General features: G+C 45.2%; 1 protein-coding gene across 2 annotated transcripts; it reads left to right on the top strand.

Annotated features, from left to right (window-relative positions):
* Nucleotides 1-312: 312 nt before the first annotated feature.
* Nucleotides 313-16,290, top strand: LOC140186429 (lysophosphatidic acid receptor 6). 2 transcript variants are annotated; one of them, XM_072240699.1, is made up of 2 exons: nt 313-788; nt 14,968-16,290. In XM_072240699.1, the coding sequence occupies exon 2, from the start codon at nt 15,025-15,027 to the stop codon at nt 16,003-16,005; it is 981 nt and encodes a 326-aa protein (XP_072096800.1). In that variant the 5' UTR covers nt 313-788; nt 14,968-15,024; the 3' UTR covers nt 16,006-16,290. The 2 variants fall into 2 exon arrangements, with proteins under 2 accessions (XP_072096800.1, XP_072096801.1); XM_072240700.1 differs by lacking the exon at nt 313-788 and adding an exon at nt 872-1,321.
* Nucleotides 16,291-25,871: the final 9,581 nt, after the last annotated feature.

Raw genomic sequence — 25,871 nt, 5'->3', positions numbered from 1 at the left:
TTATCAATACTCTTCACAGATTGTCTGCCTGGAGCCAGTGGTCCCATAACTTGTGATATGCATCAGCTGTTCATGGGACAATTTACCACCTGCTTCCCTGGCTTCACGTGACCCCGATCGTGGGGGGTGGGGGTGGGAGGGGCTAAGCAAATGCTACGCCTCGCCCAGGGGTGACCTGCTTGCTAGTGGAGGGAAGGAGCACCTTACACCTCCTTTGGTACAAGGGTATCTCCACTCCGCCATCCAGAGGGGAAAGTGTGTAAAACAACGGGAGGTGTCGGCTACCCTTCCCAGTCTCGGCCGGACCGAGCTCAGACCTTTCCGCCTTATTGTGGAGGCTAAATTATTGGAGTATAGATGGGGTGAATGCACACAGGCATTTCCTCTCAGTTTGGGTGACTTGAACTAGAGGTCATCGGCTCAAGATGAAAGGTGAAATATTTAAGGGACGCGTGATGCGAGTGGGGAAAGAGCTGCCAGCGGAAGTGGTGATGTGGTTTCAATGGTAAAGGTAGCGATACGTTTCTAGAGGTAAATGGACGGAAGATAATGGTCCGGGTGTAGGTAGATGGGACTAGACAAAACCAGATCGGCGTCTACTTGGTGGTTAGCAAGGGCTATTTTAGTTGTCAACAGCATAAGTCACACTGTTCGCGCACAGACACCAAACATCACCAGAGGAAGAGGAACCACCAGGTCGACAGAATAACCTCCAGGGGCGGCTGCAGTGGATGTCGGGGCACGCACGTACACACAATCCGGCGTTTTACTGCCTTTAAAGCATGAAGGTAATGTTACTTTCTGGTAATGGTTTGTGTTGGATGGAGACAGAATGTGGTGCCCAGGGTCGGCACAAACAGAGGAGGGAGCAGATAGTCGCAGGACAGATGCGCCGACGGGAGTGAAGGTGTGCGGCAAAGGATCGGTGTAACTAGCTACCGTGGGCAGAAGGACGTTGTATCAAAATGAGTCGCCTATTTAGCTCGTATTAGCTCAGTAAAACTCCACGGTCTAACGTTTCGCAGACACCGCCCTTCTCCAATCCCACTCTCTCTTGCCCTTCTCCAGCACCCACTCATGCCCTCGCTTTCAACTGACCTGCTACACCGAGAGATTTACTATCTAACTCTGTAACTCTAAAAGAAAACGAATTAAACTGGTGTTAAAATAACATCCAATAGTCCAGAGAAAGACTCTTTAAGTCCGCTCCGGCGGACCGGAGTAGTTATCGGAGCTTTGCCGTCAAGGATCGAACGCCTGGGAGAACCGCTTCTTCTGGGGCTGGACGGCGCCGGCCTTGTGGAATGAAGGTTTTCTGAAGGTCAGTACCCGATCAGATACAGCACCTTTGTCCTTTGGTCCCGGCAGCTTGTTCAGAAAGTGAAGAAGAGGGCATACCTGTAATTGCAGGTAGCCGGGGATCTGGTGCCACACTGTGTTGTCTTGGAGGAAATCCTTTCGCTTTCTCGGGGATAGCAGACCCTTTCCTGGGAAAGGTAGGCAGAGAGTTACTTTCTTATTGCTGAGTTGCCTTCGACGTGCGAAGTAATCATTAGGTTAAAGTGTCACCACAAAATACAGTTTGTCAGAGAGCTCGGAAGCAGTGCCCCACAAGAACCGTTCTGGGGTTAGCTTTGGTAGAACACCTTGGTTACTGCTGTGTCCGGCGAGAGCAGGAGCTGTCCATATCTGCACTGGAGAGGGAGTCTGGTAAATGATCTGAGACCCCAGGAGTGAAGACCCGCTGAACTGTGAGCACAGCGTCACGAATCATTGGAACTGAAATTGATTTATTGTCTCCTGCACTGAGGTACTGTGAAAAGCTTGTCTTCGTACTGTTCATACAGATCAAATCCCTAATAATAACAATACGTATTTTATTGATCCCGAGTGGGAAATTCTTTCGTTACAGCAACAACATTGAAAAACACACTTTGCAGTGCACTTAACTAGTAATAAAGTTCAGAATAATAATATACACAATAATAGTTTACCAATGTACAATGCTAATGCACCAAATAATAGAGTCTATTGTACTGTGATGTGTGTTCTCCCATCGCACAGTGATGAACTGTTGTATGTGCTTATTGCATTTGGTAGGAAAGATTTTCTGTACGACCCTGGTGACAGTGGAGCTGATTGAGTCTGTTGGAAAGGGTGCTCTGCTACTTATTCAGTAGGTCACGGAGAAGATGTACCAAATTGTCCATAATGGAAAACAGTTTGTTCAGTGACCTCCTCTCTGCCAATAACTCAAAAGAGTCCAGGTTGTAGCCAAGGACTGATCCAGCCTTTTTGATGAGTTTATTTAGTCTTATTTAGCCACCAATGCTGCTCCCCTAACGTAAAGCCACAAAGAAGACTGCACTCGCTACAACAGACTGGTAAAAGATCTCCAACAACCTGCTGCACACATTGAAGGATCTCAGCTTCCTTAGAAATAGAGTCTGCTCGTCCCCTCTTGTAAACAGCCTTGGTGTTGTTTTTCCAGTCAAGTCTGTTGTCGACGTGAACACCCAAGTATTTGTACTCCTCCACCACCGCAGCCTCTTCTCCCAGAATGTATACAGGACTCATCACAGTCCTCTTCCTCCTAAGAGCAATCATCATCTCCCTGGTTCTAGCAACATTCAGGAGCAGGGGACTCTTCCCACACCACTCCACAAACTCTGTACTCCGACTCCTGCCCATCTCCGATCATACCCAGCCACCGCAGAGTCATCAGAGGACCTCTGCAAGTGGCAAGACTCAGAGTTGTACTGGAAGTCTGACGTGTGCAGTGTAACATTACAAAGTATATGGAGGTAGATCAAGATAAAACAACAACAATGCAGAAATAAAGAGTACCAGCTGCAGAAAATGCAGTGCAGGTAAACAATAAGGTACAAAATCATAACCAGGAAGATTGTGAGGTCATGACTCCATGTTATGGCTCTAGAGAAGCTTCTCACAACAGATAGCCCAACCTTGAGCCACATCCATGGGTTGGAGTAGGCAATGAAGAATTCCCCTAGGAACAATCTTTAAGCTTGTCACAGCATTAGAACTGCTTTAATTTTAGATCTTACCTGCAAAAACAAGTGAACAGCTTTAAGTTCCTCAGCATACATGTCACCGAGGATCTCACGTAGCCTGTACATACCGGCTGTGTGGTGAAAAGAGCACAAGAGTGCCTCTTTCACCTCAGATGGTTGAAGAAAGTTGGTGTGGGTCCCCAGATCCTAAGAACTTTCTACAGGGGCACAATTGAGAGCATCCAGACTGGCTACATCTCTGCCTGGAATGGGACCTGTACTTCCCTCAGTCACAGGACTCTGCAGAGAGTGGTGCGGACAGCCCAGCGCATCTGTAGATGTGAACTTCCCACTATTCAGGACACTTACAAAGATGGGTGCGTAAAAAGGGCCTGAAGGATCATTGGGGACCAGAGTCACCCCAACCACAAACTGATCCTGCTGCTACCATCCAGGCATAAAAGCTAGGACCAACAGGCTCCGGGACAGCTTCTTCCACCAGGCCATTAGACTGATTAATTCATGGCGACACGACTGTAATTCTATGCTATATTGACTGTCCTGTTGTACATACTGTGTATTGTAAATTACTATAAATTGCACATTGTACATTTAGACGGACACGTAACATAAAGATTTTTACTCCTCATGTATATGAAGGATGTAAGTCTGTCACTTGCTCGCCATTCTCACCAGTGAGGAGTTGCAGCACATCAATACCTATTTGACTTCTGAAACACAGCACCTCATACTTGTTGTTGTTGATTGACTGGAACTTCCCATTTCATTCCTATGATCTCTAATTTTACACTGTGACTGGGGAAGAAGACGCGAACAATCCCAGCCAAAACTTTCTGAAGTTTAACACTAAGAGAAAAATAAAATACTTTAACTGGAGTCAACTGAGCATTATAAAAGGTGAACCCTATGTTGCCCTCATTTACCATAAAGTGAGCCCAATAATGAATGATCCCAGTAACACACACTTCTGGGTTAGATCAAAATCATTCCCAAATTGTAAACTGAAGACACTGATGCTGGAACAGAGATTACAGAAGTGCCTGAAACCTTGCCTGATCATTTCCCTCATTGACGCTGCCTGACCTGCTGAACTCATTCAGCATTTTGTGTCTGTTGACCTCAATTGTAATTAATAGTTTTGTTCTTTTATTTCCTCTGATCAAAGGGAAAGCTTGAGATCCCTTCAAAAATACCCTCCCATGGCCCAAAGCTAATGAAACTTTCACATTGCACAGGAAACCAAAAGTTTGCTGAAGTCTTTAATGGCAGGACTTTGGTGGGATGTCCCAACAGAAAGACCTGACAGGACAGCACTCCCACACTGCTCTGTCAGCCTCGATTTTTATGCTCTGGTCTCTGAAAAGTGAGCTGAACTGGAACCTTTAGAGGTGAGAACCAATGTTTCCTCTAACGTGTGTGCGTGCACATGGCTTTTGCTACTAGTGTGGAAGGGATTTAAACTGCGCACAAAGGTTGTCACCCTCTGCCCCGTTGGCATGTTAAGAATATTTCATGATTGAACGCAATCACGTTTCCTTTTCCGGTTTCCGATGCAGACGACGTTGACAGCGTGGAGCTTGCGATAACTTGTCTGCGGGTTTTAGAACTGTTTTTATTGAAGAAATTATTCAGTGCGCACATGTTGTTGTCACTGGGCAAAAAATTGCACAGCACAAGAGCTTTTGCACACACTGGTCATTACAAATTAGAGGGAACATTGGCGAGAACGCTAGTGATCAGTTGACCAGGATACCCGAAGGAACTATCAAAGCTCACAGTGTAGCCACTTGATTCATTAACTGCCGGGATATTGGGAAAATACTGATCAAGCAAAGCCCAGGAACTCAAGAGATGAGAAGACCTTGAAGAGCCTCTGCTCTCTGACACAATGCTCTCATTCTCTGGCCCCAATCCATCAACACAAACATCTCTGAAAACACTAAATACAAGAAATTTGCTTCATTTTACAGGGAACCACACCTGATAACGTATGAGTTAAGACCATAAGAAATAGGAGCCGAATTAGGCCATTCAGCTCATCGACTGTGTTCTGCCAGTCCATCATGGATGATTTAATATTCCTCTCAACCCCATTCCCCTGCCTTCGCCTCATAACCAGTTTAGATTAGATTAGATTAGATTATGAGGACATTCAGTTCTCATTTATTGTCCCCAGTTTAAGATGAACTCTGCAACTATTTGTTGATAGCAAACAAAACAAAGACTAATTTTCTTGTAAGATTTATGGTAAACCATCACCGCAAACGATGGAGAGGTGAGCGAAAGCCAGACTGAGTTGAGGGTTGAAGTGAGTGGGTCCAAGACGATTTAAACGCTGGGCCAGATGGGTTGAAAAGGCAGGGTGTCGGGACAAGAGGCAAGGTTTGGGCTGGTTCTGCTTGCTGTTCCACACTGAAATGAGGCTAAGGCTGTGGCCTGCTCTGACTTCTCTGGACTTTGTGTCCATGGATTCACCTTCATTCTGAATGCTACTTGCTTGCTTCGATTGCTTGCACAATAATATTTTTTTCTCTCTCTGTACATTGGGTGTTTAATGGTCTTTTTTTTAATGGGTTCTTTTGGGTTTTTTTGTTTTGAGGTGAATCTCAAGGTTGTATATGTATATACAGTATACTTCAATAGTGTATATCGAACCTTGAACTTTGATAACCTTTGACGCCCTTACTAATCAAGAACCTATCAACCCACCACTTTAAATATGCCCAATAACTTGGTCTCTGCAGCCATCTGTGGAAATGAATTCCACAGATTCACCACCCTCTGGCTACAGACATTTCCCCTCATCTCTGTTCTAAATGGACAATCTTCTATTCTGAGGCTGTGTCCTCTGGTCTTGGACTTCCCCACTATAGGAAACATCCTCTCCACTTGCTCTCTATCTCTAGTCCTTTCAATATTCAACAGGTTTTAATGAGATCTCCTCTCATTCATCTAAACTGGTGATTACAGATCCAGAGCCATCAAAAACTCCTCATACATTAACTCTTTCATTCCCAGAATTATGCTGAAAAACCTAGTCTAGAATTTTCCAATGCCAGCATGTCTTAAGGGGTCCAAAACTGCTCACATAACTCCAAGCGTGGTCTGACCAATGCTTTATAAATATAAAGCCTCAGCATTACATTCTTGCTTTTCTATTCTAGTCCTCTCAAAATAAATGCTAATGTTGCATTCTTAGTCCTTTGATTAATTGAGTTTTAGACCTTGGCATGATTCTGTCAGGTGCTGCTGGTTTGTAGAGACAGAAATGTAGAAACATAGAAAACCTACAGCACAATACAGGCCCTTCGGCCCACAATACTGTGCCAAACATGTACTTACTTTAGATATTATCTTGGGTTACCCATAGCCCTCTATTTTTCTAAGCTCCATGTAACTATCCAGGAGTCTCTTAAAAGACCCTATTGTATCCGCCTCCACCACCACTGCTGGCAGCTCATTCCACGCACTCACCACTCTCTGCGTAAAAAAAACTTACCCCTGATATCTCCTCTGTACCTACTTGCAAGCACCTTAAAACTGTGTCTTCTCATGATAGCCATTTCACTACTGAGAAAAAGCCTCTGACTATCCACATGATCAATGCCTCCCATCATCTTATACACCTCTGTCAGGTCACCTCTCATCCTCCGTTGCTCAAAGGAGAAAAGGTATAGTTCACTCAACTTATTCTCATAAGGCATGCTCCCCAATCCAGGCAACATCCTTGTAAATCTCCTCTGCACCCTTTCTATAGTTTCCACATCCTTCCTGTAGTGAGATGACCAGAACTGAGCATAGTACTCCAAGTGGGGTCTGACCAGGGTCCTATATAACTGCAACATTACCTCTCGGCTCTTAAACTCAAACCCTCCATTGATGAAGGCCAATGCACCGTATGCCTTCTTAACCACAGAGTCAACCTGTGCAGCTTTGAGTGTCCTATGGACTCGGACTCCAAGATCCCTCTGATCCTCCACAGTGCCAAGAGTCTTACCTTAAATACTGGCATAAAAGTCTTGCCTTTTATTCTGCCATCATATTTGACCTACCAAAATGAACCACCTTACACTTACCTGGGTTGAACTCCATTTGCCATTTCTCAGCCCAGTTTTGCATCCTGTCAATGTCCTGCTGTAACCTCTGACAGCCCTCCACACTATCCACAACACCCCCAACCTTTGTGTCATCAGCAAATTTACTAACCTATCCCTCCACTTCCTCATCCAGGTCATTTATAAAAATCACGAAGAGAATAGATCCCAGAACAGATCCCTGAGGCACACCACTGGTCACCAACCTCCATGCAGAATAGAACCCATCTACAACCACTCTTTGCCTTCTGTGGGCAGGCCAATTCTGGATCCACAAAGCAAGGTCCCCTTGGATCGCTTGGCTCCTTACTTTCTCAATAAGCCTTGCATGGGGTATCTTATCAAATGCCTTGCTGAAATCCAAATACACTACATCTATTGCTCTACCTTCATCAACGTGTTTAGTCACATCCTCAAAAATTCGATCAGGCTCGTAAGGCACAACCTGTCTTTTACAAAGCCATGTTGACTATTCCTAATCGTATTATGCCTCTCCAAATGTTCATAAATCCTGCCTCTCAAGATCTTCTCCATCAACTTACCAATCACTGAAGTAAGACTCACTGGTCTACAATTTCCTGGGCTATCTCTACTCCCTTTCTTGAATAAGGGAACAACATCCGCAACCCTCCAATCCTCCAGAACCTCTCCCGTCCCCATTGATATGCCAAGTTCATTGCCAGAGGCTCAGCAATTTCCTCCCTCGCCTCCCACTGTTGCCTGGGGTACATCTCATCCAGTCCCAGAGATTTATCCAACTTGATGCTTTCCAAAAGCTCCACCATATCCTCTTTCTTAATGTCTATATGCTCAAGCTTTTCAGTCCGCTGTAAGTCATCCAGAAAATTGCCAAGATCCTTTTCTGTAGTGAATACTAAAGCAAAGTATTCATTAAGTACCTCAGCTATCTGCTCCGGTTCCATATACACTTTTCCACTTGTTTGGTCCTATTCTCTCACGTCTTATCCTTTTGCTCTTCACATACTTGTAGAATGTCTTGGAGTTTTCTTTAATCCTGCTCACCAAGGCCTTCTCATAGCCCCTTCCGGCTCTCCTAATTTCATTCTTAAGCTCCTTCCTGCTAGCCTTATGATCGTCTAGATCTCTATCATTACCTAGTTTCTTGAACCTTTCGTAAGCTTTTCTTCCAGTAGTCGCTGGAGAGCAGTGGTAAAACAATTAAGACAATGTCTTAAAAAGATTTTCCTACCCCAATGCTGCACTGCTGTAGAGCTGTGCTCGTCTGTGGTTTTGAGCTGTTAAATGCACATGATATCCTGTATCATAGCTAGGGTCCATTTTCTTCAGAGGACTGGACACGTTGTTTCTGCTGTCACTGATATGAAGGTGAATGTCATTTGTAAGTGTAAGGGGTTTCTTCTTTTATGTTACTGCTAAGGCTAATAAAAATGGCTTCTTTGTTATGTTAGAATAAATTGGCTTCTTTTTTATGTTAACTGCTGAGAAAGTGCTTCTCTCTCGCAGCTTGTTTGGGTTATAATTACTGATAAGAAAATTGTATTTATTTGCTAACCAATTGGAATAGATGATATTCTTTCTTCTGTGTCTGTAAGCTATTGTTTTGTGGGTTTTGGGGCAGACGGCGATGGGACAGAGAGAGGAGACGTGATACTGTAAGCTGGGTGGCGGGATGGACCCTGAGCGGGAGTCCGAGGTCCAGGGTCTTCGGCGAGGAGAGGAGACGAAGACAGACTCGTGTGGAGCGTCTGGTTGACTACCGTGGTTGGTCCCAGGTGGTGCGTCGAGGAGGTCGGAGGGGATTGAATGGTGGAAAGAAGACTCCATTAATTGAGCTCCAACTGTTGTGCACGAAGTGGTTGAACCCCAAGACGAAAGTGAGCTGAGAGAGTCTGAGGCTTACTAGGGGGCTACATTTGGGGACTCGTCCGGGATTTGATTCAGTAGGAAGCTGTGTGATTGCCCTCTTTAAATTATGCATGCTGCGGGGATGGAAAGCTGGTGTGCCTCTGTGAAATTGCTGGTTGTTACTGCATGCGTGTTGGGTGGAGTGGTTGTTGGTACCCTGGAGGTCTTTGTTTGAGTTCAGACTAACACTGACGAGTTGGTGATGGGACTGCCAGTGTCTATTGATCCCCAGGGTGAGGTGGGACCATAGGTAGTGTCTGCGAATAAATGTTCCAGTTATGGCAGGCTCCGCCTGGTTTTTGGGATACTGTCCACCCCTAAAGGGGTGGAGGCATACGAGACGTGGGCGGAGCGGATCTCTCAGTTGTTAGATGAGTGGCAGTGCTCGGTTGAGGGAGAGCGATTGGTTGAAAGTTTGAGTAGGTGGACTGGTGACGGTGTTAGAACTGTCAGGGTCAATTACCCCATAGTGACAGTTGCCAGTTATCTGAAAGTTTGGGAAAAGCTATCAGTGTATCTTCTCTGGCTAAGGGGGCAGCTAAATTGCTTGCAGTGCCAATGGGATCATTTAACGGGATCAGCCCCTCCCTCAGTTGTTCAGCTGATCAGAGAGGTGTCGGGAAACTTAGTGGAGGCCCAGTGGGGGAATGGCTTGGGGTCTCTTGGGGAGCACGTTCCCAGCAATGTACCAAGGAACTTCCGAAAGGAAACGACCCTATTCCTGAAGGCTAAAAGGGTCCACACCCCCATGTGTCGTTACGGATAGAGGGAAGCTATGCTAAAGCCATCCTCAACACCGGGGCGCAGGTCAAGTTGTTGTACAGTTCGTTTTACAACTGGTTTCTGAGGCATTTACCCTTGACAACATTAAGGGCACTGGAGATTTGGGGTACCAGTGCCAATGATTATCCAGAAGATGATTATTGGTCAGTGAAACTGGAGTTCGTGGGGACATTTTCTGTGCACCCAGTGTCTTGAGCTGCTTGTGAGGATGTGTGTAGCAGCCTTGGGCCGGTCCTGAATTTAAACGAGAGCCGATTGTGTTATGGCCTGGGGGAAGTATCTGAGGCTGAGACCCTCTTAGTAGACGCTCCGAAATACCACGAGAGAGGGGAGTTGACCGCTGAAGACACCTCGGTGAGAGAGAGGTCACAGCAACTGGCTCCTGTAGCCGTGGAAGATGTAGGCGGCGTGTGTGTGGATTATAGGACTCTGAACAGACACAGTGTCATTGACCAGAATATGGCCCTGAGGGCTGAAGACACGATGGTCTGTTTGTATGGTGCGACGGGGTTTAATGTGCTGGATCTGAGGAGTGGAATTTGCCTGATCCCAAAGAGTGAGGCCGACAAGGAGAAGATGGCCGTTATAGGTCCCCTAGGATTCTTTCGATCGGAAAAGATGCCACAGGGCACATCTGGAGCCCCTGCAACCTTCCCGCAGGGCATGAGGAAGACCATGGGGGATGTGGAAGTGTTTGGAGTTTTGGCGTATGTGGATGATCACCTAGGGTTTGGATTCGCCTTGGGGGACGATGATGTGAGGCGAGTGCCGGAGCCCCGGACAACTATTGAAGACTTGGAGTACATGCTCGTCAAAGTGGAGACGGGGAAACAGAATTCCGAGCCGAAACTGCGGTCACGTACTGATGAATTAATCCAGAGGGACAAAACAATGACCAACCTTCGAAAGGATCAGCAGAAACTCAAGACATCGATCCAGAACCGATTGGAAGAAGCTGGTGGTGTAATTGCGTCCCAGGTGGAGATGGACATGAAGCGTGGGTCAGAACTGCTGAGACTGGGGCGAGAGTTGGAGGAGTCGGAGAAGAAGCTGACGTCTCGACTACAGGAGGCTGAAGAGGCTGCAGAGGCAGCCTAGGCTAAGCGCTTCAGTTTGGAGAAAATCAAACAGCAGCTACCGATCGAGGGAATGAGGAAGAATATGGATTTGAAGGATGATGTGCTGAATGTGTGGTATATGCTGCCTTGGGCTAACTTCCCCTTAATTGAGGAAGAGACTTTTGGCCGTTCTCCCACTGAGTCAGGTGTAGTGGGGAGGGCTAGCTGTGGGCAGCCTGGGTTACAGCAGGACCCTGAAGGAAAAGCAGGATCCTGGACACGGGACGGGGGCTCTGAGTTGCAGTGGGGCATGAGTGAGAGATTGAGAGAGGAGTTGGCAAGCAGACCTGAGGTATCCCCAGCAGTGTCCGAGCCTGAAGGGTTTAGGTGAGGGGGTACGGAGGTCTCGGAGGATTAGGAAACTCCCTGATAGGTTGGCCTACGTAGTGCCCGTGGAACAGGGTGTAAGGTCTACTGTTTGGGAAGCAATGTGACTGTTTATACCTGCATTGGGTTTTTGTGTCTGCAGGAATGGTTGGCGAGTTATTTAGAAGTCATGAGGACATGACTAAACTTGGTGGGGGGAGAATGTAAGGAGGTTTCTTCTTTTATGTTACTGCTAAGGCTAATAAAAATGGTTTCTTTGTTATGTTAACTGCTGGGAAAGTGCTTCTCTATAGCAGCTTGTTTGGGTTATAATTACTGACAAGAGAATTGTATTCATTTGCTAACCAATTGGGATAGATGTTATTCTTTCTTGTGTGCCTGTAAGCTATTGTTTGCGTGGGCTTTGAGGGAGAAGGTGCGATGGGCACAGAGAGAGTGGACGCGATGCTGTAAACCGGCCGACGGGATGGACCCCAAGCCAGAGTCCGAGGCCCAGGGTCTTTGGCGAGGAGAGGAGACGAAGACAGACTCGTGTGGAGCGTCTGGTCAACCAGTATGGTTGGTCCCAGGCGGCGGGTCGAGGAAGTCGGAGAGGATCGAATGGTGGAAAGAAGACTCCGTTAATTGAGCTTCAACTGTTGTGCATGAACTGGTTGAACTTTGATAAGTTTGGCGCCTTTTACTTTTATATTTTATCTCTATTAATTACATAGTTGCGGTAAGATCTATGAAGTGTAATCATTTAGTCGCATATGGTGTATTGTCTGTTATTTGGCGGGGTGGAGTACATCACACAGCATCCACACAAACTTGATTACCCAGTTTGGCGGGGCCGAAGGCTGCTCCCCCTAGACGGAAGCGAGCTGAGCGAGCCCGAGGCTTACCGGGGGGCAACAGAAGTAACAGTTCAATCATTTCCCAGAGCACTGTTGCTGGTGCTGCACTGGTGTAATTGAATGAATGTCTGAAGCTTTCTTTTATCCTCATAATCTAATCTAATCCCTTGAGCCACATCCATTCACAGAGGGCATATCTAATGTAACTCCACTTATTTAAAAGTCTTCACTCGATAGTATTTGAAAGAACATGGCTTCCTTTTACTGATTGTAAATAATGTCAATGCTTCAACTTAATTTTGTTTATGTAGACTTAATTAAAGTAAATGTATCATTCTAAACCCCTATGAACAATTTCTAGTTTTATTGAACTACTAATCTGTTTGTCCACATTCCAAATCTCCCCAATGACCCCTGTCCTTTAGAAGAGGCTGCAGATGGTCGGAGCTGCCCCAGGGTATCGAATGCTCAGGAAAAGGACCTGTGTTTCCAGGATCACTATTTATTTATTTGTCTGTCTACCCTAATCCTGCAAGAAAATGAACCTCAAGGTAGCATATGGTGACATACACAGACTTTGATAATAGATGTACTCTGAACTTTGATCTTGACCACAGCTGATATGTCTGACAGTGGAGTGAGTACAGGGAGTGAGGTCCAGCCTTGTCCAACATTTGACCTGCCGGTTAGAAATCTCTCAGTTAGAATACAGGAGCTCCAGCACTCTCTACAGCCATGCCAAAGGCGGTGATTCGTCCCCACCCTGCTCTTTCCTGACAACCCCTAAAATCACCCCTCTCCACCCCATTGCCTTCCTCCTGATGGTGAAAAGCAGCCGCTGAACATTCATGGGGTCCTCATCTCTCGATCCCTCAGTGCTGCCGCACAGCATTCGATGTGGAAGCTTTGGAGAGGGCGTAGCTTTACCAGGATGTGGCCTGGATTGTGGATCATGCCTTATCGAGGGAAGGCTGAGTGAGCTAGGGCTTTTCTCCCTGGACTGAAGGAGAATGAGAGGTGACTTGATAGAGGTGTACAAGATGGGAGGAGGCATAGACTGAGGACAGCCAAGGGCATAATGTTAAAGTGATTGGATGAAAGCAGAGGGGGGATGTCAGAGGTAGGACATTGGTAAGTGCATGGAGTGAGGTGATAAAACAGATACATTAGGGACATTTAAGAGACTTTTAGCTAGGCACATGGAGACAAGGATTGAATTGATCTTGCATTAGATTAAAATTTGGCACAGCATCATGAGTCAAAGGGCCTGTACTGTGCTCTACTGTTCTGTGTTCTGTTTTTGTTCTGACAACGGGCTGCGTTGGACACCTAGGGAGCACTTCCAGATCACTCCCTCCCCCTCGCAATACAAACAGGATCCACGTATCACAAATATATCACACAAGCCTTAGGTCTAGTCACTTGGGGGCAGGGTTTATGAGGAGTGAAATCGCTTCCGATTTTAGGGGCGTGACTTCAGAAACCAACTTGTTAATTGTCAAATCTTGCCTTTCAACTCTGCAAGCTAATGCAAGAGGAAGCCCAGTGAACAAGAGGGGTACGTCAGTCACTGAGTCTTTCACTGTTCCAGGCCCCACTGAGTGAAGCAGGTGTGGCAGGGTTGCCCTGAATGTTCAGATTAAACCAGGGGGCTGTAAGAGATCACTTACTGACAGGCTAAAAGAGGACAGGAGTTCTCCCTTGTCTCCTGAACAGTATGTGGACCTCAACCAACATCACTAAAAGATGCTGTCCGTTTTCACATCTACTTTTAGGCAAATTATCCACTTTGTGTCCTGATACCATTATTAATATAAATTATGATTTATATTATAATCAGTAACACAGCCAGTGGAGGCGGTTCCTCAATGTCAATGAATCCCAGGTTCAATCCTTGACCTCGGGTGTTTCATATGTGGACTTTGTATGTTCTCCCTGTGGCCTCATGGGATTTCTCTGGGTGCTCTAATTCCCCCATATCGCAGTAGATTGCCCCTAGTGTGAAGGTGAGGGGTAGAATATGAGGTGGGCTTGTTGTTAATTGATTTATTTATTTAATGTAGAGATAGAGCACAGAATAGGCCCTTCTGGCCTTTCAAACCCCACCTCCCAGCAACCCTGACACCCCCAATTTAACCTTAATCTAATCATAGGACAATTTATAATGACGAGTTAACCCACCCGGTGGGCCTTTGGACTGTGGGTGAAAACCAGAGAGCCTGGAAAAAAAAACACGTATTCCATGGGGAGACCTGACAGAGACCTCACAGAGGATGCTAGGATTGAACTCCAGGTTCCGATGGCCTGACCTGTAATAACGTCATGCTAGCTGCTTTGTTACTGTGCTGAGAATGTGGGGGAAAGCATTGATAATATAGGACTAGTGTAGATGCTCAGCATAGACTCGATGGGCTGAAGGGTTCATCTCTGTACTCTGTTTCTCTATGGCTGACAGAATTGTGGCTCCACTTCAAAAATCGTCCTTTGATTGAGATTGTGAAAGGGGCTACAGAGGTGTAATTCTTGCATGTTTCTCTGCCAGTGAGAACAGTTTCACCTTAAGAAGTCTCAGATATCTGGAAGGTAATCACATTTTGTAGCCATGCTCACTGAAGTGATTTGGCATTGTTACTGATTTACAGGGCCCTCGGCATTTCATCCTGAGCATAATTTGAAATATTACCATTGTGTTCTCTTTCTTCCGACCAGCTGAGTGTTCCTGCTATTTTCATTTTTTTTTCGAAAGAACATCACTTTGGCTACCTCTGCAGGAGTCCCCCAGGGTTATTCCACATTCCTTGATTCATTTAATGAATCCCTACAGTATTTCTAAAACAATTACAGTTTTGTAAGGAAGTTAACATACATACTCTGTGTTATTTTGCAGGTAACTGGATTAACAGGACCTGCTTAGTCCAATAGTTCTGCTGCCCTCAAGACAGCCATGACCTTTAATACTACAATCAACAACAGCTCCTGTAAGCCTCAGCACATGAACGTTTTCATCCCTGCTTTCCTAAGTATGATCTTTGTCCTGGGGTTTGTACTGAGTGCCCTGAGCCTGTACACATTTTGGTTTCGCTTCAAGCAATGGAACACTGGAATGATCATTCAGTTTAATCTGGCTTTATCAGACATCATCATTGCCCCTACAGCACCACTGCTAGTTATCAGCTTTTCACTGTCAAACTGGTGGCCATTTGGGCAATTCCTGTGTCAGTTAGAGGCGTGCTTGTTATCTGTACATATGTACGGCAGTACCTACTTCCTCACTCTGGTGAGTGTGCATCGATATCACACTGTTGTACACTTGACCAAGAATAGTGTTTTTAAGAATCAGAAGTTTGTTAAATCAGTTTGTCTGGCTATATGGATTTTCCTCCTCATTAAGGGCTTGCCATTCTTTTTCATCCTTAGAACATCCAAAGTGCATAACGTTACCCAATGCTTAAGCATACATCAAAACGAAATGACATCTCTGTTCTTTGTATGGAGCATGGTTAATTTATTTCCTGGACTAATGATCCCATTTGGAGTTTCTGTCATTTGCTACAGTTTGCTTGGATCTTACATTGTTAAAATGGGTGCCAACCTCCCTAAGGGAAAAGCTGTGAAGGTGAAGTCGATGGGGATCATTGCTGTCTCTCTCGTCACTTTTGTCGGCTGCTGTTTCCCAGTACAGTTGTCACGATCAGCTGCCGTTATAGTTAAGCAGTTCTATCCTGAGAAGTGCCAGTGGCTCCTCAAGTTAGAAAATCTTTATTATATCTTTTTCGTGCTGGCCAATGTCAACTGTTGCCTGGACCCTCTCCTCTATTGGCTCTCCAGCAGGAAGTTCCAAGCCGCCTTCAAAGGTACTCTGCAATCATTCAGATGTCAATGCAAAAAGCAGGGTCCAGTTCTCAGTTCAGATACTGAGGTGTAGCAGCAAGAGCACTGATGAAACAAAGGCAAATGCCATTAACATGTGATGTTTGGAATGTAATGAGTTTATATTTGAATACAATCATGTATATGTTTGTAGTATAGTTACAGGTCTAACATTTCAATTACAACCGTGAAGACTTCAAAATGATTGAATGCTTTTAGACATTCTGAAATTGTGAAAGGTGCCATGTAAATATGAGTTTTTCCTTTGTTCTGCAGACTGAACGTACTTTTGTAACTGAAATCCAACATGAAGGGAGGTCCCTAAGTAAAAATAAAACTAATGAGCTCAGCCAATTGTCTGATTTCAGGGTGTCTGGTACAGAAAGGAATCTCCCTCAAAGTCTTCTTCATACAATTGAGTGGTGGTTTCAGGGACTTTCTCCATGGGGTGCTGACGTGGATAGGAGCATTCTGTGGGTCAAAAGCTATTCTTCTGCTGCATGTGCTCATTATAACACATGGTCCAGCTTCTATAGTCACTACATTCACATTTCAACAACAGTTGCATGGGAACTTGCTGCTACACTGTATGCTTAGAGTTGCCAGAGGAGGATGAGTTTCTTTCCTATTAGTAAAGGAATTAGGTTGATGAGTGGATGTTTCTCAGATGCCAATCCATCAACAAACTTTGATTGGCCCAGAGTAGATCTCATTAGATCTAACTTCTGGTTTAAATCTCATTCATTATGTAACTGGAGCCAATGAGATGTGTTTTCTGGCTTCCCGACAGGAATTGGAGCTGAATGGAGCAGTCTGTCTACAAACACACAAACATGACCAAATCACCTTTGAAAAACAGGAATACCCCACCCACCCCTGACAACAGACTCCTTTTGTCATAAAGCACTCAATGGTTAACCATCAAAATTAGTATTTTTAATTTGTCATTAATGAAGCTATCCTGTGCAGCAAGAGACAGAAGCTATTGTCCTTGTCTCCTGCACCCTTCACCACCAAAATTAGTGGGGTGTTAGAGGACTGGGAAGGTTTTAAAAAACAACTGAAGGCAACTAAAAAGCCCTAAGGAGATCAAATATGAAGCCAATGATATAGAAGATACAAAATGATTTTTTTCAGACATATGAAGAGTAAAAAAGAGGTGAGAGTGGATATCGGACCACTGTAAAATGGCTCTGGAGAGGTAGTAATGGGGGTTAAAGAAATGGTGGACAAGCTTAATAACTATTTTGCAGTCATTTTCACTGTGGAAGACACTAGCAGTATGCCAGAAATTCTAGAGTGTCAAAGGGTAGAAGTGAGTGTAATTGCTATTACTGAGGAGAAAGTGCTTGGTTTCAAAGGTTTTAAAGGTACATTTAATCTCAGAGAAATGTATACAATATACATCCTGAATTGCTTTTTCTTTGCAAACATCCATGAAAACAGAGGAATGCCCCAAAGAATGAATGACAGTTAAATGTTAGAACCCCAAAGTAACCCCCCCCCAGCTCCCCTCCCTCTGGCGTGTAAGCGGCAGCAAGCAACGATCCCCCTCTCCCCACTGGCAAAAGAAGTATCGTCACCCACCACCAAGCACTCAAGCGTGCAGCAAAGCAACAGCAAAGACACAGACTTGCAGTACCCCAAAGACTATGCGTTTACCCGGTATTCAACATACCACAGGTTCTCTCTCTCCCTAATAAGGAGAAAGAGGTCTCTCCGTTTCACAGCGAGAGGGGAGACATAACAAACAACTCACTGGTTTACGAAGTTAAGAGTCCGTTACATTGCTTTTTCTGAGCTCTGTGTCCGAAGATCTCAGGTCTCTGGGTGCACAGCCAAAGATCTTCCACCTCCCATGATACACCAGTCTGGGACACCGACCTTCGATTCACCTGTCACCAGAGCCCCGAGATCCTAGACCTCCAAAGGTGAGCCGAACTCCTAGGCCGCGCCCTTGGCATGTCAGCTAACGGCCAGTCGTGACACCCCGAGAGCGGATCCCATTCCTGTGAAGAATCAAAGTCAGCGTGTAACTCCAGGTCAGGGTCTTCAAAAGAACCCTGAAAGGAGAAAATAGAGATACTAAAGATGGAAATAGAGCTGTTTCTGAAGATGAAAGCAAAGGAGTCACCGTTTAGCGCCTTCTTGGGATGCTGAAAGGTCTGAAGCTAGAAAAGCCTCCTGCACCAGATGGTCCACGACCTGGGGTTCTGAAGGAGGCAGCTTGAATTGACTTGAATTGACTTTAGTGCTTACATCCTTCAAATACATGAGGAGTACACGAGGAAGGTGATGATGTTTAGCTGAAGAGATTGTGGAGGCATTACTAATGATCTTTCAATAATCTCTAGATTCAGGAATGCTTCTGGCCAACTGGGAAATTGGAAATGTCACTCTACTCTATAAGAAGGGAAGGAAGCAGAAGAAAGGAGATTATCGGCCAGTTAATCTGACTTCAGTGGTTGGGAAGAGGTAGGAGTCCATTATTAAGGTTGACGTTTTGGGATACTTGGAGGCACACAATAAGTAGGCCAAGTCAGTACAGTTTCCTTATTGGGACATCTTGTCTGATAAATCTATTGCAATTCTTCAAGGAAATAACAAGCAGGATAGACAAAGGAGAATCAATCGATGTTGTGTACTTAGATTACCAGGAGGTCTTTGACAAGGTACAGTACTTGAGGCTGCTTAACAAGATAAGAGCCCATGGTATTACAGGAAAGATACTAGCATGGATAGCAGGATTAGCTGATTGGCAGGAGGCTGCCAGTGACTAGTGGTGCTCCGGTATTGGGGCCACTTCCTTTCACATGAAATGCCAATGATTTGGATGACAGACTTGACGGCTTTGTGGCTTTCGGATGATATGAAGATGGTTGGAGGGGCAGGTAGTGTTGAGGAAGCAGGGAGCCTGCAGAAGGACAGACAGATTGGGAGAATAGTCAAAGAAGTGACAGATGGAATATGGTGTAGGAAAATACGTGGTTATGCACTTTGGTAGAAAGAATAAAGGTGTAGACCGTTTTCTAAAAGAGGAGAAAATACAAAAATCAGAGGTGCAAAGGGACCTTGAGACCTTGTGCAGGATTCCTTGAAGGTTTAGTTGCAGGTTGAGGTGGTGGTAAGGAAGGCAAATGCGATACCAGCATTCATTTTGAGAGGACTAGAATATAAAAACAAGGATGTGATGCTGAGGCTTCACAAGGCATTGGTCAGATCACACTCAGAGTATTATGAGCAGTCTTGGGCCCCTTATCTAAGAGAAGATGTGCTAGCATTGGAGAGGGTCTGAAATAGGTTCATGAGAATGTTTCCAGGGATGTAAGAGTTAATGTAAAATGAGGAACAGTTGATGGTTCTGAGCCTGTACTCCCTGGAGTTTAGAAGAATGGGGGGGGGGGGGGGATCTCATTGAAACCTATCAAATACTGAAAGGCCTAGGTAGAGTGGATGTGGAGAGAATGTTTCCTGTGCTGGGGCATCTAGGACCAGAGGGCACGGGCTCAGAGTAGAGGGGCGTCCATTTAGAACAGAGATGAGGAGGAATAGCCAGAGGGTCGTGCATCTGTGGAATTCACTACCATAGACGGATATGGAGGCCAGGACATTGGGTGTATCAGGTGGAGGTTCTTGATTAGCCAGGATATCAAAGGTTACGAATGAAGGCATGAGAATGGGGTTGAGGTGGATAATAAATCAGTCATGATGGAATGCTGGAGTAGGCTCAATGGGCCGAATGGCCTAATTCTGCTCCTAGGTCTTATGGTCTTATGTACTATTAAGGAAAGTCCACAGAGAGCACTTTGTGCATTGTGTTGATTTGATATTGTCCTTTTTCCTGACGCCATTTAAAGTTAAGAGTATCTCCATATATCTGTCTATTTTTCTGGAGATACTTAATAGAGAAACAAAAACAAAAAACATAAAAACCGTGAACAAGGCAAGGCTATTCAGTGTTCTGGGCTTCCTTCACTTCTAATTCAATATGATTAACGCTGATCCTTTATCAAAATAACATGATCCTATTCTTTTCTAATGTCCCTTAAAACCACGCAGCTCTTCGTCACTTCGCCCATCACCTCCCAGCTTTGCTGCTGTTCTCACTCTCCCCTCCTCTGTCCATCTCTCATTTCTCCACACCTGCCAACTCTTGCCCCACTTCTGATCTTCTTATTCTGGCCACCTCCCCTCTTCCTTTCAGTTCAGTTGAAGGGCCTTGACTTGAAATGTTGACTCCGCATCTCCCTCCACAGATGCTGCCTGACCCACCAAGTTTTTGAGAGTCGCTCCATTTCCCCTACTGCTGAAGTAGGCTGACTTGTCAATTTCTCCCTGTATTCTCTCTCCCCTTTCCATTCAGCAGTGGAGTTACTTCTGTCACCCTCTGATCTCCAGGAACCATCCAAAATGTATCAAATCAGGGACTGGACAGCCAACGTGCCCATGATTTCCCCAGGCACACTGAGGTGCAGATTATCAGGCCTGGCATACTTGCTGGTTTCAGTTCTTTAAAATCATTGGCGTGCTTTTTACTTCATCTAACACTTGAGCCAAACTGTTAGTTACTATGAAGACAGAGCCAATCTATTTCTTTAATTAGCCTGCAATTCATTTGTTTCCTATTATACACTACTCTGTTACTGTAAAAGACGTACATCTGCTTTCATTAATCTTTTTCTTCTAGTGTACTTAGATAAACTTTTACCATCTTTTAGTCTCCTTCCAAGTTTCCCTCATCCTCCAGTTTTATTCTTTTCATCAACTTTTTTTATGTTGTTGCATTCGAAACTGCTTCCAATCTCAGGCTTTCTTTCGGCAGCCTAATAGCAATCCTCCTCGGAGCAAATACCGGGTTTTAAAACTTCCTTGTTCAACCTTTCTCAGTGACTTCCCCTTTTGTGTTTCTGCGCCAGGAAGGAAGGAATGCACAGCTACTGTAGTTCCTACATCCATTCCTTAAGGCAGCTTACGAATGGGGTTGGTGGGATTGCTCAGAGAACTAGCGTATGCTGGATGAGTGTGATGTCCTCTTTCTGTACCCTTGGGAATTAAGAGAAACCATTTTTATCAACTTATTTGTAAAGCCTTTTGTAAATTGTGTTATGTTATATTTTAAATTTCGGGCTAAATAAAGCTGAAAGCACATTGGTGTTACAGGGGCATGAATGATTAATATTTTGCCTTTCAAATTCGCTCTGAAATTTAACAATTACTGTTCATCACTCAGATTCTCTGTAATTACATTGTTACTGATCCCTTTTTCTGTCTGTGAGGGTGACAAGAAGGGGAGTCATACAGTTTAACCTGAGTCCAGTGTTTCCACTGGTTGCCTTGCTAGGTCTGCCCACAGACACAGACACCACTTGTCAGGAGACCCACTGTGGTCCTATCCACCTGGGAGCTAACCCTGCCTTTTCAGGCAGCTCCCTGACCATGACTTGGTCACCCGGCTGTGGGAGGACTATCTTCTCTCCCTCTGGCTCTCTCCAGTCAGCAATATGTTGCTAGTGTTTTGATCTGTTACCCTGGTTACAATAGTTCTCCACCTCACTATATGGTCTTTCATCTCTCCATATGATATTCACCCCTCCGTATGGTCCTTCACCCCTCCGTATGGTCCTTCACCCCTCCATATGGTCCTTCACCCCTCCGTATGGTCCCTCAACCCTCTGTATGGTCCTTCACCCCTCCGTATGGTCCTCCACCCCTCCATATGGTCCTTCACCCCTCTGTATGATCTCCACCTCTCCATATGGTCCTTCAACTCTCCGTATGGTCTCTACTTTTCCATATGATCTTCACTTCTCCATATGATCTCCAACTCTCTATATGGTCCTTCATTTCTCCATATGATCTCCATCTCTCCATATGATTTTCACATCTCATTATGGTCCTTCACCTCTCCATACAATCTTACTGAAATTGGCTCCAGTAGTTTCTTTCTCCATACTTGTAATTTCTGTCATCATGTGCTCTTCCGTTGTTCTCCTTGTTTTGTGATCTTACTTACTGGACCTTGCTTTCACCTTTCTCGTGTGTCTTCATTGCTGTTACCTGTGCAGGCAGCTGAACAATTCTTCACTGTGTTTGACTCCCACCCTTGGAACCTCCTGATATGATTCCCACACATTGAGCTATCTCTTGTCCCTTTCTTGGACTGCTGTCTCTTTGTAGGCCATGTTTTCTGCTCTATGGGCCATACATGTGTTGCTATCCCTGTCTTGCCCATGTTATTTCTCCTTTTCCTGAGTCTATGATAGCACTTGCTCTACTCAGTGTGTCAATCCCCCGAACAGTTCCCTCATTGTTTGGGCACTCCCAAAAAGCTGCAAGAAGCAGCGTTTCCACAATCTCAGGTCCGTGAGACTCACTTCTCTCTGCCCCTATTGCTCCACACCCTGCACTGGTAATGTAAATCACTTCCCCAGTTGTGAGCAAGGTGGATCAGTTATCGGCACTGATGACCATGTGTCTATTAACATATCACGTTACTGGCTCCCCAATGAGCCCTTTGTTTAATAAACTATGGGTGACCAGTACTGGCAATGGAGGCTGCCGCCCGTCATTTCTCTGAACTGGATGCTGTCCTCACCTACTCTATGATCTGGTCAGCAGTGAGATTGGACAGAGAGAGCATTGCTGTAGTTCCTGTCCTTTGTAGAGAGTGATTTGCAGACCTCCCTCCCTTATCAGGGCACTGCCTCCAACCATGGCTTGAGAGGCCACAGCTGTAAAATATCATCCCCTTTACCCTTCTATTTCTATTCCAGAAGTCCCTTGTGAAGTGCCATTATTGCTAGCACACTAATCAACTCCTCTGCATCTTCACAGCAACTACATTCATTACAGCCACCTTACGAATTTTCTTCCCCCTCCTCTCCTCTATCTCCCTGGCCCACAATACTATTGCAGAATAAGTCAATCCCAGTTACGCCAAATCGAAAACTTCCTGGTGGGGTGAGCTCAGGCATTCCTTCAGCATTCCCAGGAACACTAGATCAGCCCTCCTGGATTGTCCAGCACTGAGTATTCCTCATACGCTTGATATTTAAGCTCCGTATAATCTATGGCAGGTACATCAACTCTCTGAGCTACTGACATTAGCATTCCCAGTTACTCTCATCTCTCCCCAGTCACTCTCACTTACCCCTTCCTCCCGCTTAAACCTGCAATATCTCTGCTTATTACTGACATCCCACTAGTTGCCTGTTAGTGCATATTCTTATATGCAATGTAGCAAATATTAGTTTCAACAGCAACCAGTCTTTAGATCTGAATATGAATTGTAGATTGAATTTAAAATGCAGTTTGGAACAATGGTCTTTCTGAAGCTGCATTTTAGAACATAGAACATAGAATAGTACAGCACATTACAGGCCCTTCGGCCCACAAAGTTGTGCTGGCCCTCAAACCCTGCCTCACATATAACCCACCACCTTAAATTCCTCCATATACCTGTGTAGTAGTCTCTTAAACTTCACGAGTGTATCTGCCTCCACAACCGACTCAGGCAGTACATTCCACGCACCAACCACTCTCTGAGTAAAAAACCTTCCTCTAATATCCCTCTTGAACTTCCCACCCTTTACCTTAAAGCCATGTCCTCTTGTATTGAGCTGTGGTGCCCCGAGGAAGAGGCGCTGGCTATCCACACTATCTATTCCTCTTATTATCTTGTACACCTCTATCATGTCGGCTCTCATCCTCCATCTCTCTAAAGAGTAAAGCCCTAGCTCCCTTAATCTCTGATCATAATCCATACTCTCTAAATCAGGCAGCATCCTGGTAAATCTCCTCTGTACCCTTTCCAAAGCTTCCACATCCTTCCTATAGTGAGGTGACCAGAACTGGACACAGTACTCCAAGTGTGGCCTAACCAGAGTTTTATGGAGCTGCATCATTACATCGCGACTCTTAAACTCTATCCCTCGAGTTATGAAAGCTAACACCCTATAAGCTTTCTTAACTACCCTATCAACCTGTGAGGCAACTTTCAGGGATTAGAGTAAATTATAGACCATGAAACACCCAACTGACCTGAGGTGTCTGCATGTACATGAATGAAATCAACTCCCCAGTGACCTACATAGGCATGAATATGACTCAGAGAGAATGGTAATTTAAACTCATTTTGGGGTGTTGGTGGGAAGATTTGAAAAATTACATGTAACTCAAAAGAAGCATTATGAAGACATTATAACTTTAGAAATTGTCCTGTTACCTTTGTTTTTTAACATATGAAAATATTAATGAATGTAATGTTGGGTCAGGGAGCCTGTCCCTCTCAAGTGACTCCAAAGGCTGTCAGCTTGTGTGTGTCCTGAATGCAAACTTTTATATCTACCCGCTGCGTCTCTGGTTTCCGAGATGCGTTCGTGACCCATCGTGTGGCCAGCAATCTCAGCAGTCTAGGTGGCTGAGTATTTTAAAAATTAGCACTCACACTTGGATCTGTTCAGGTTGGTGACACAGGATCATGAGGTATCACAGACACAGCGGAGAACTGAACTGGTATTTTTAAAAGTAGCGTGCATCATTTATGTAGGAGACTAGACATCTTTGGGTAATTTGGTGAGATAGGGCCACTAGTTGTAAAGGGAGGTTACTGACCATTCAGGGTGCCAGTATACTTGTTTGGGGAACTATATACTAGTAGCAGACTCGTTGGCGAGTATGTTCGTGTGTTTAAGAATAAGCCTGTATCCTTGGTGTAACAGTTTTAAATGCAAAGGAATAGATGCAAAGGCATTATGAGTTTAGATGCACGTAAGTGACAGATTGCAGAGTATGTACTGCTTAATTTTTGTCCATCATTTCTATTTGGCGTAGTGTAGCAGTTAGTGTGGCGACACTTGAGGAAAACATTATACCTAAATATATCCATCAGGATGGCACCTATTGAGGTCAGGCAATGTCAGGTGAAGAACCCAGGTGATCAGAGCCAGCCCTTGGCCTTGATTACGACTATCCATAAGCCCTTCACCCCCAGGGAGAAGCAGAGCATTTTGTCAGAGCTGCCCTCACTTAAAGTTGCCTGAAGGAATGCAGAATTCTGGTACAAGCTTGAGGAAATGATTGGCATTTACCAGATGCATCTCAGAGATATCCATGTGTTGGTAAACGTGAAGTGCCTGAGGAATACGTGGGACAGTATGGCCCAGAGAGTGCATGATGGTACATGGACAACTACTAGGAACGCCAACAATGAAAATGGATGTAACACACATAAAAGTTGCTGGTGAACGCAGCAGGCCAGGCAGCATCTCTAGGAAGAGGTACGGTCAACGTTTCGGGCCGAGACCCTTTGTCAGGACTAACTGAAAGAAGGGCTAGTAAGAGATTTGAAAGTGGGAGGAGGAGCAGGAGATCCGAAATGATAGGAGAAGACAGGAGGGGGAGGGATGGAGCCAAGAGCTGGACAGTTGATTGGCAAAAGGGATATGAGAGGATCATGGGACAGGAGGCCTAGGGAGAAAGAAAAGGGGGAGGGGGGAAGCCCAGAGGATGGGCATGGGGTATAGTGAGAGTGACGGAGGGAGAAAAAGCAGAGAGAGAAAAAGAATGTGTGTATATAAATAAATAACGGATGGGGTACGAGGGAGAGGTGGGGCATCAGCGGAAGTTTGAGAAGTCAATGTTCATGCCATCAGGTTGGAGGCTACCCAGACAGAATGTAAGGTGTTGTTCCTCCAACCTGAGTGTGGCTTCATCTTTACAGTAGAGGAGCCCGTGGATAGACATGTCAGAATGGGAATGGGATGTGGAATTAAAATGTGTGGCCACTGGGAGATCTTGCTTTCTCTGGCGGACAGAGCGTAGGTGTTCAGCATCGGGTCTCGCCAATATATAGAAGGCCGCATCGAGAGCACCGGACGCAGTAAAATAGATGTGAAAATAGATGTCGCTTCTTTTAAGCAG

Source organism: Mobula birostris, chromosome 22, assembly GCF_030028105.1.
Source record: "Mobula birostris isolate sMobBir1 chromosome 22, sMobBir1.hap1, whole genome shotgun sequence".
Taxonomy (NCBI): domain Eukaryota; kingdom Metazoa; phylum Chordata; class Chondrichthyes; order Myliobatiformes; family Myliobatidae; genus Mobula; species Mobula birostris.
Note: the sequence above shows the minus strand (reverse complement) of the source record. Positions and strands in the feature narration are given on the sequence as shown.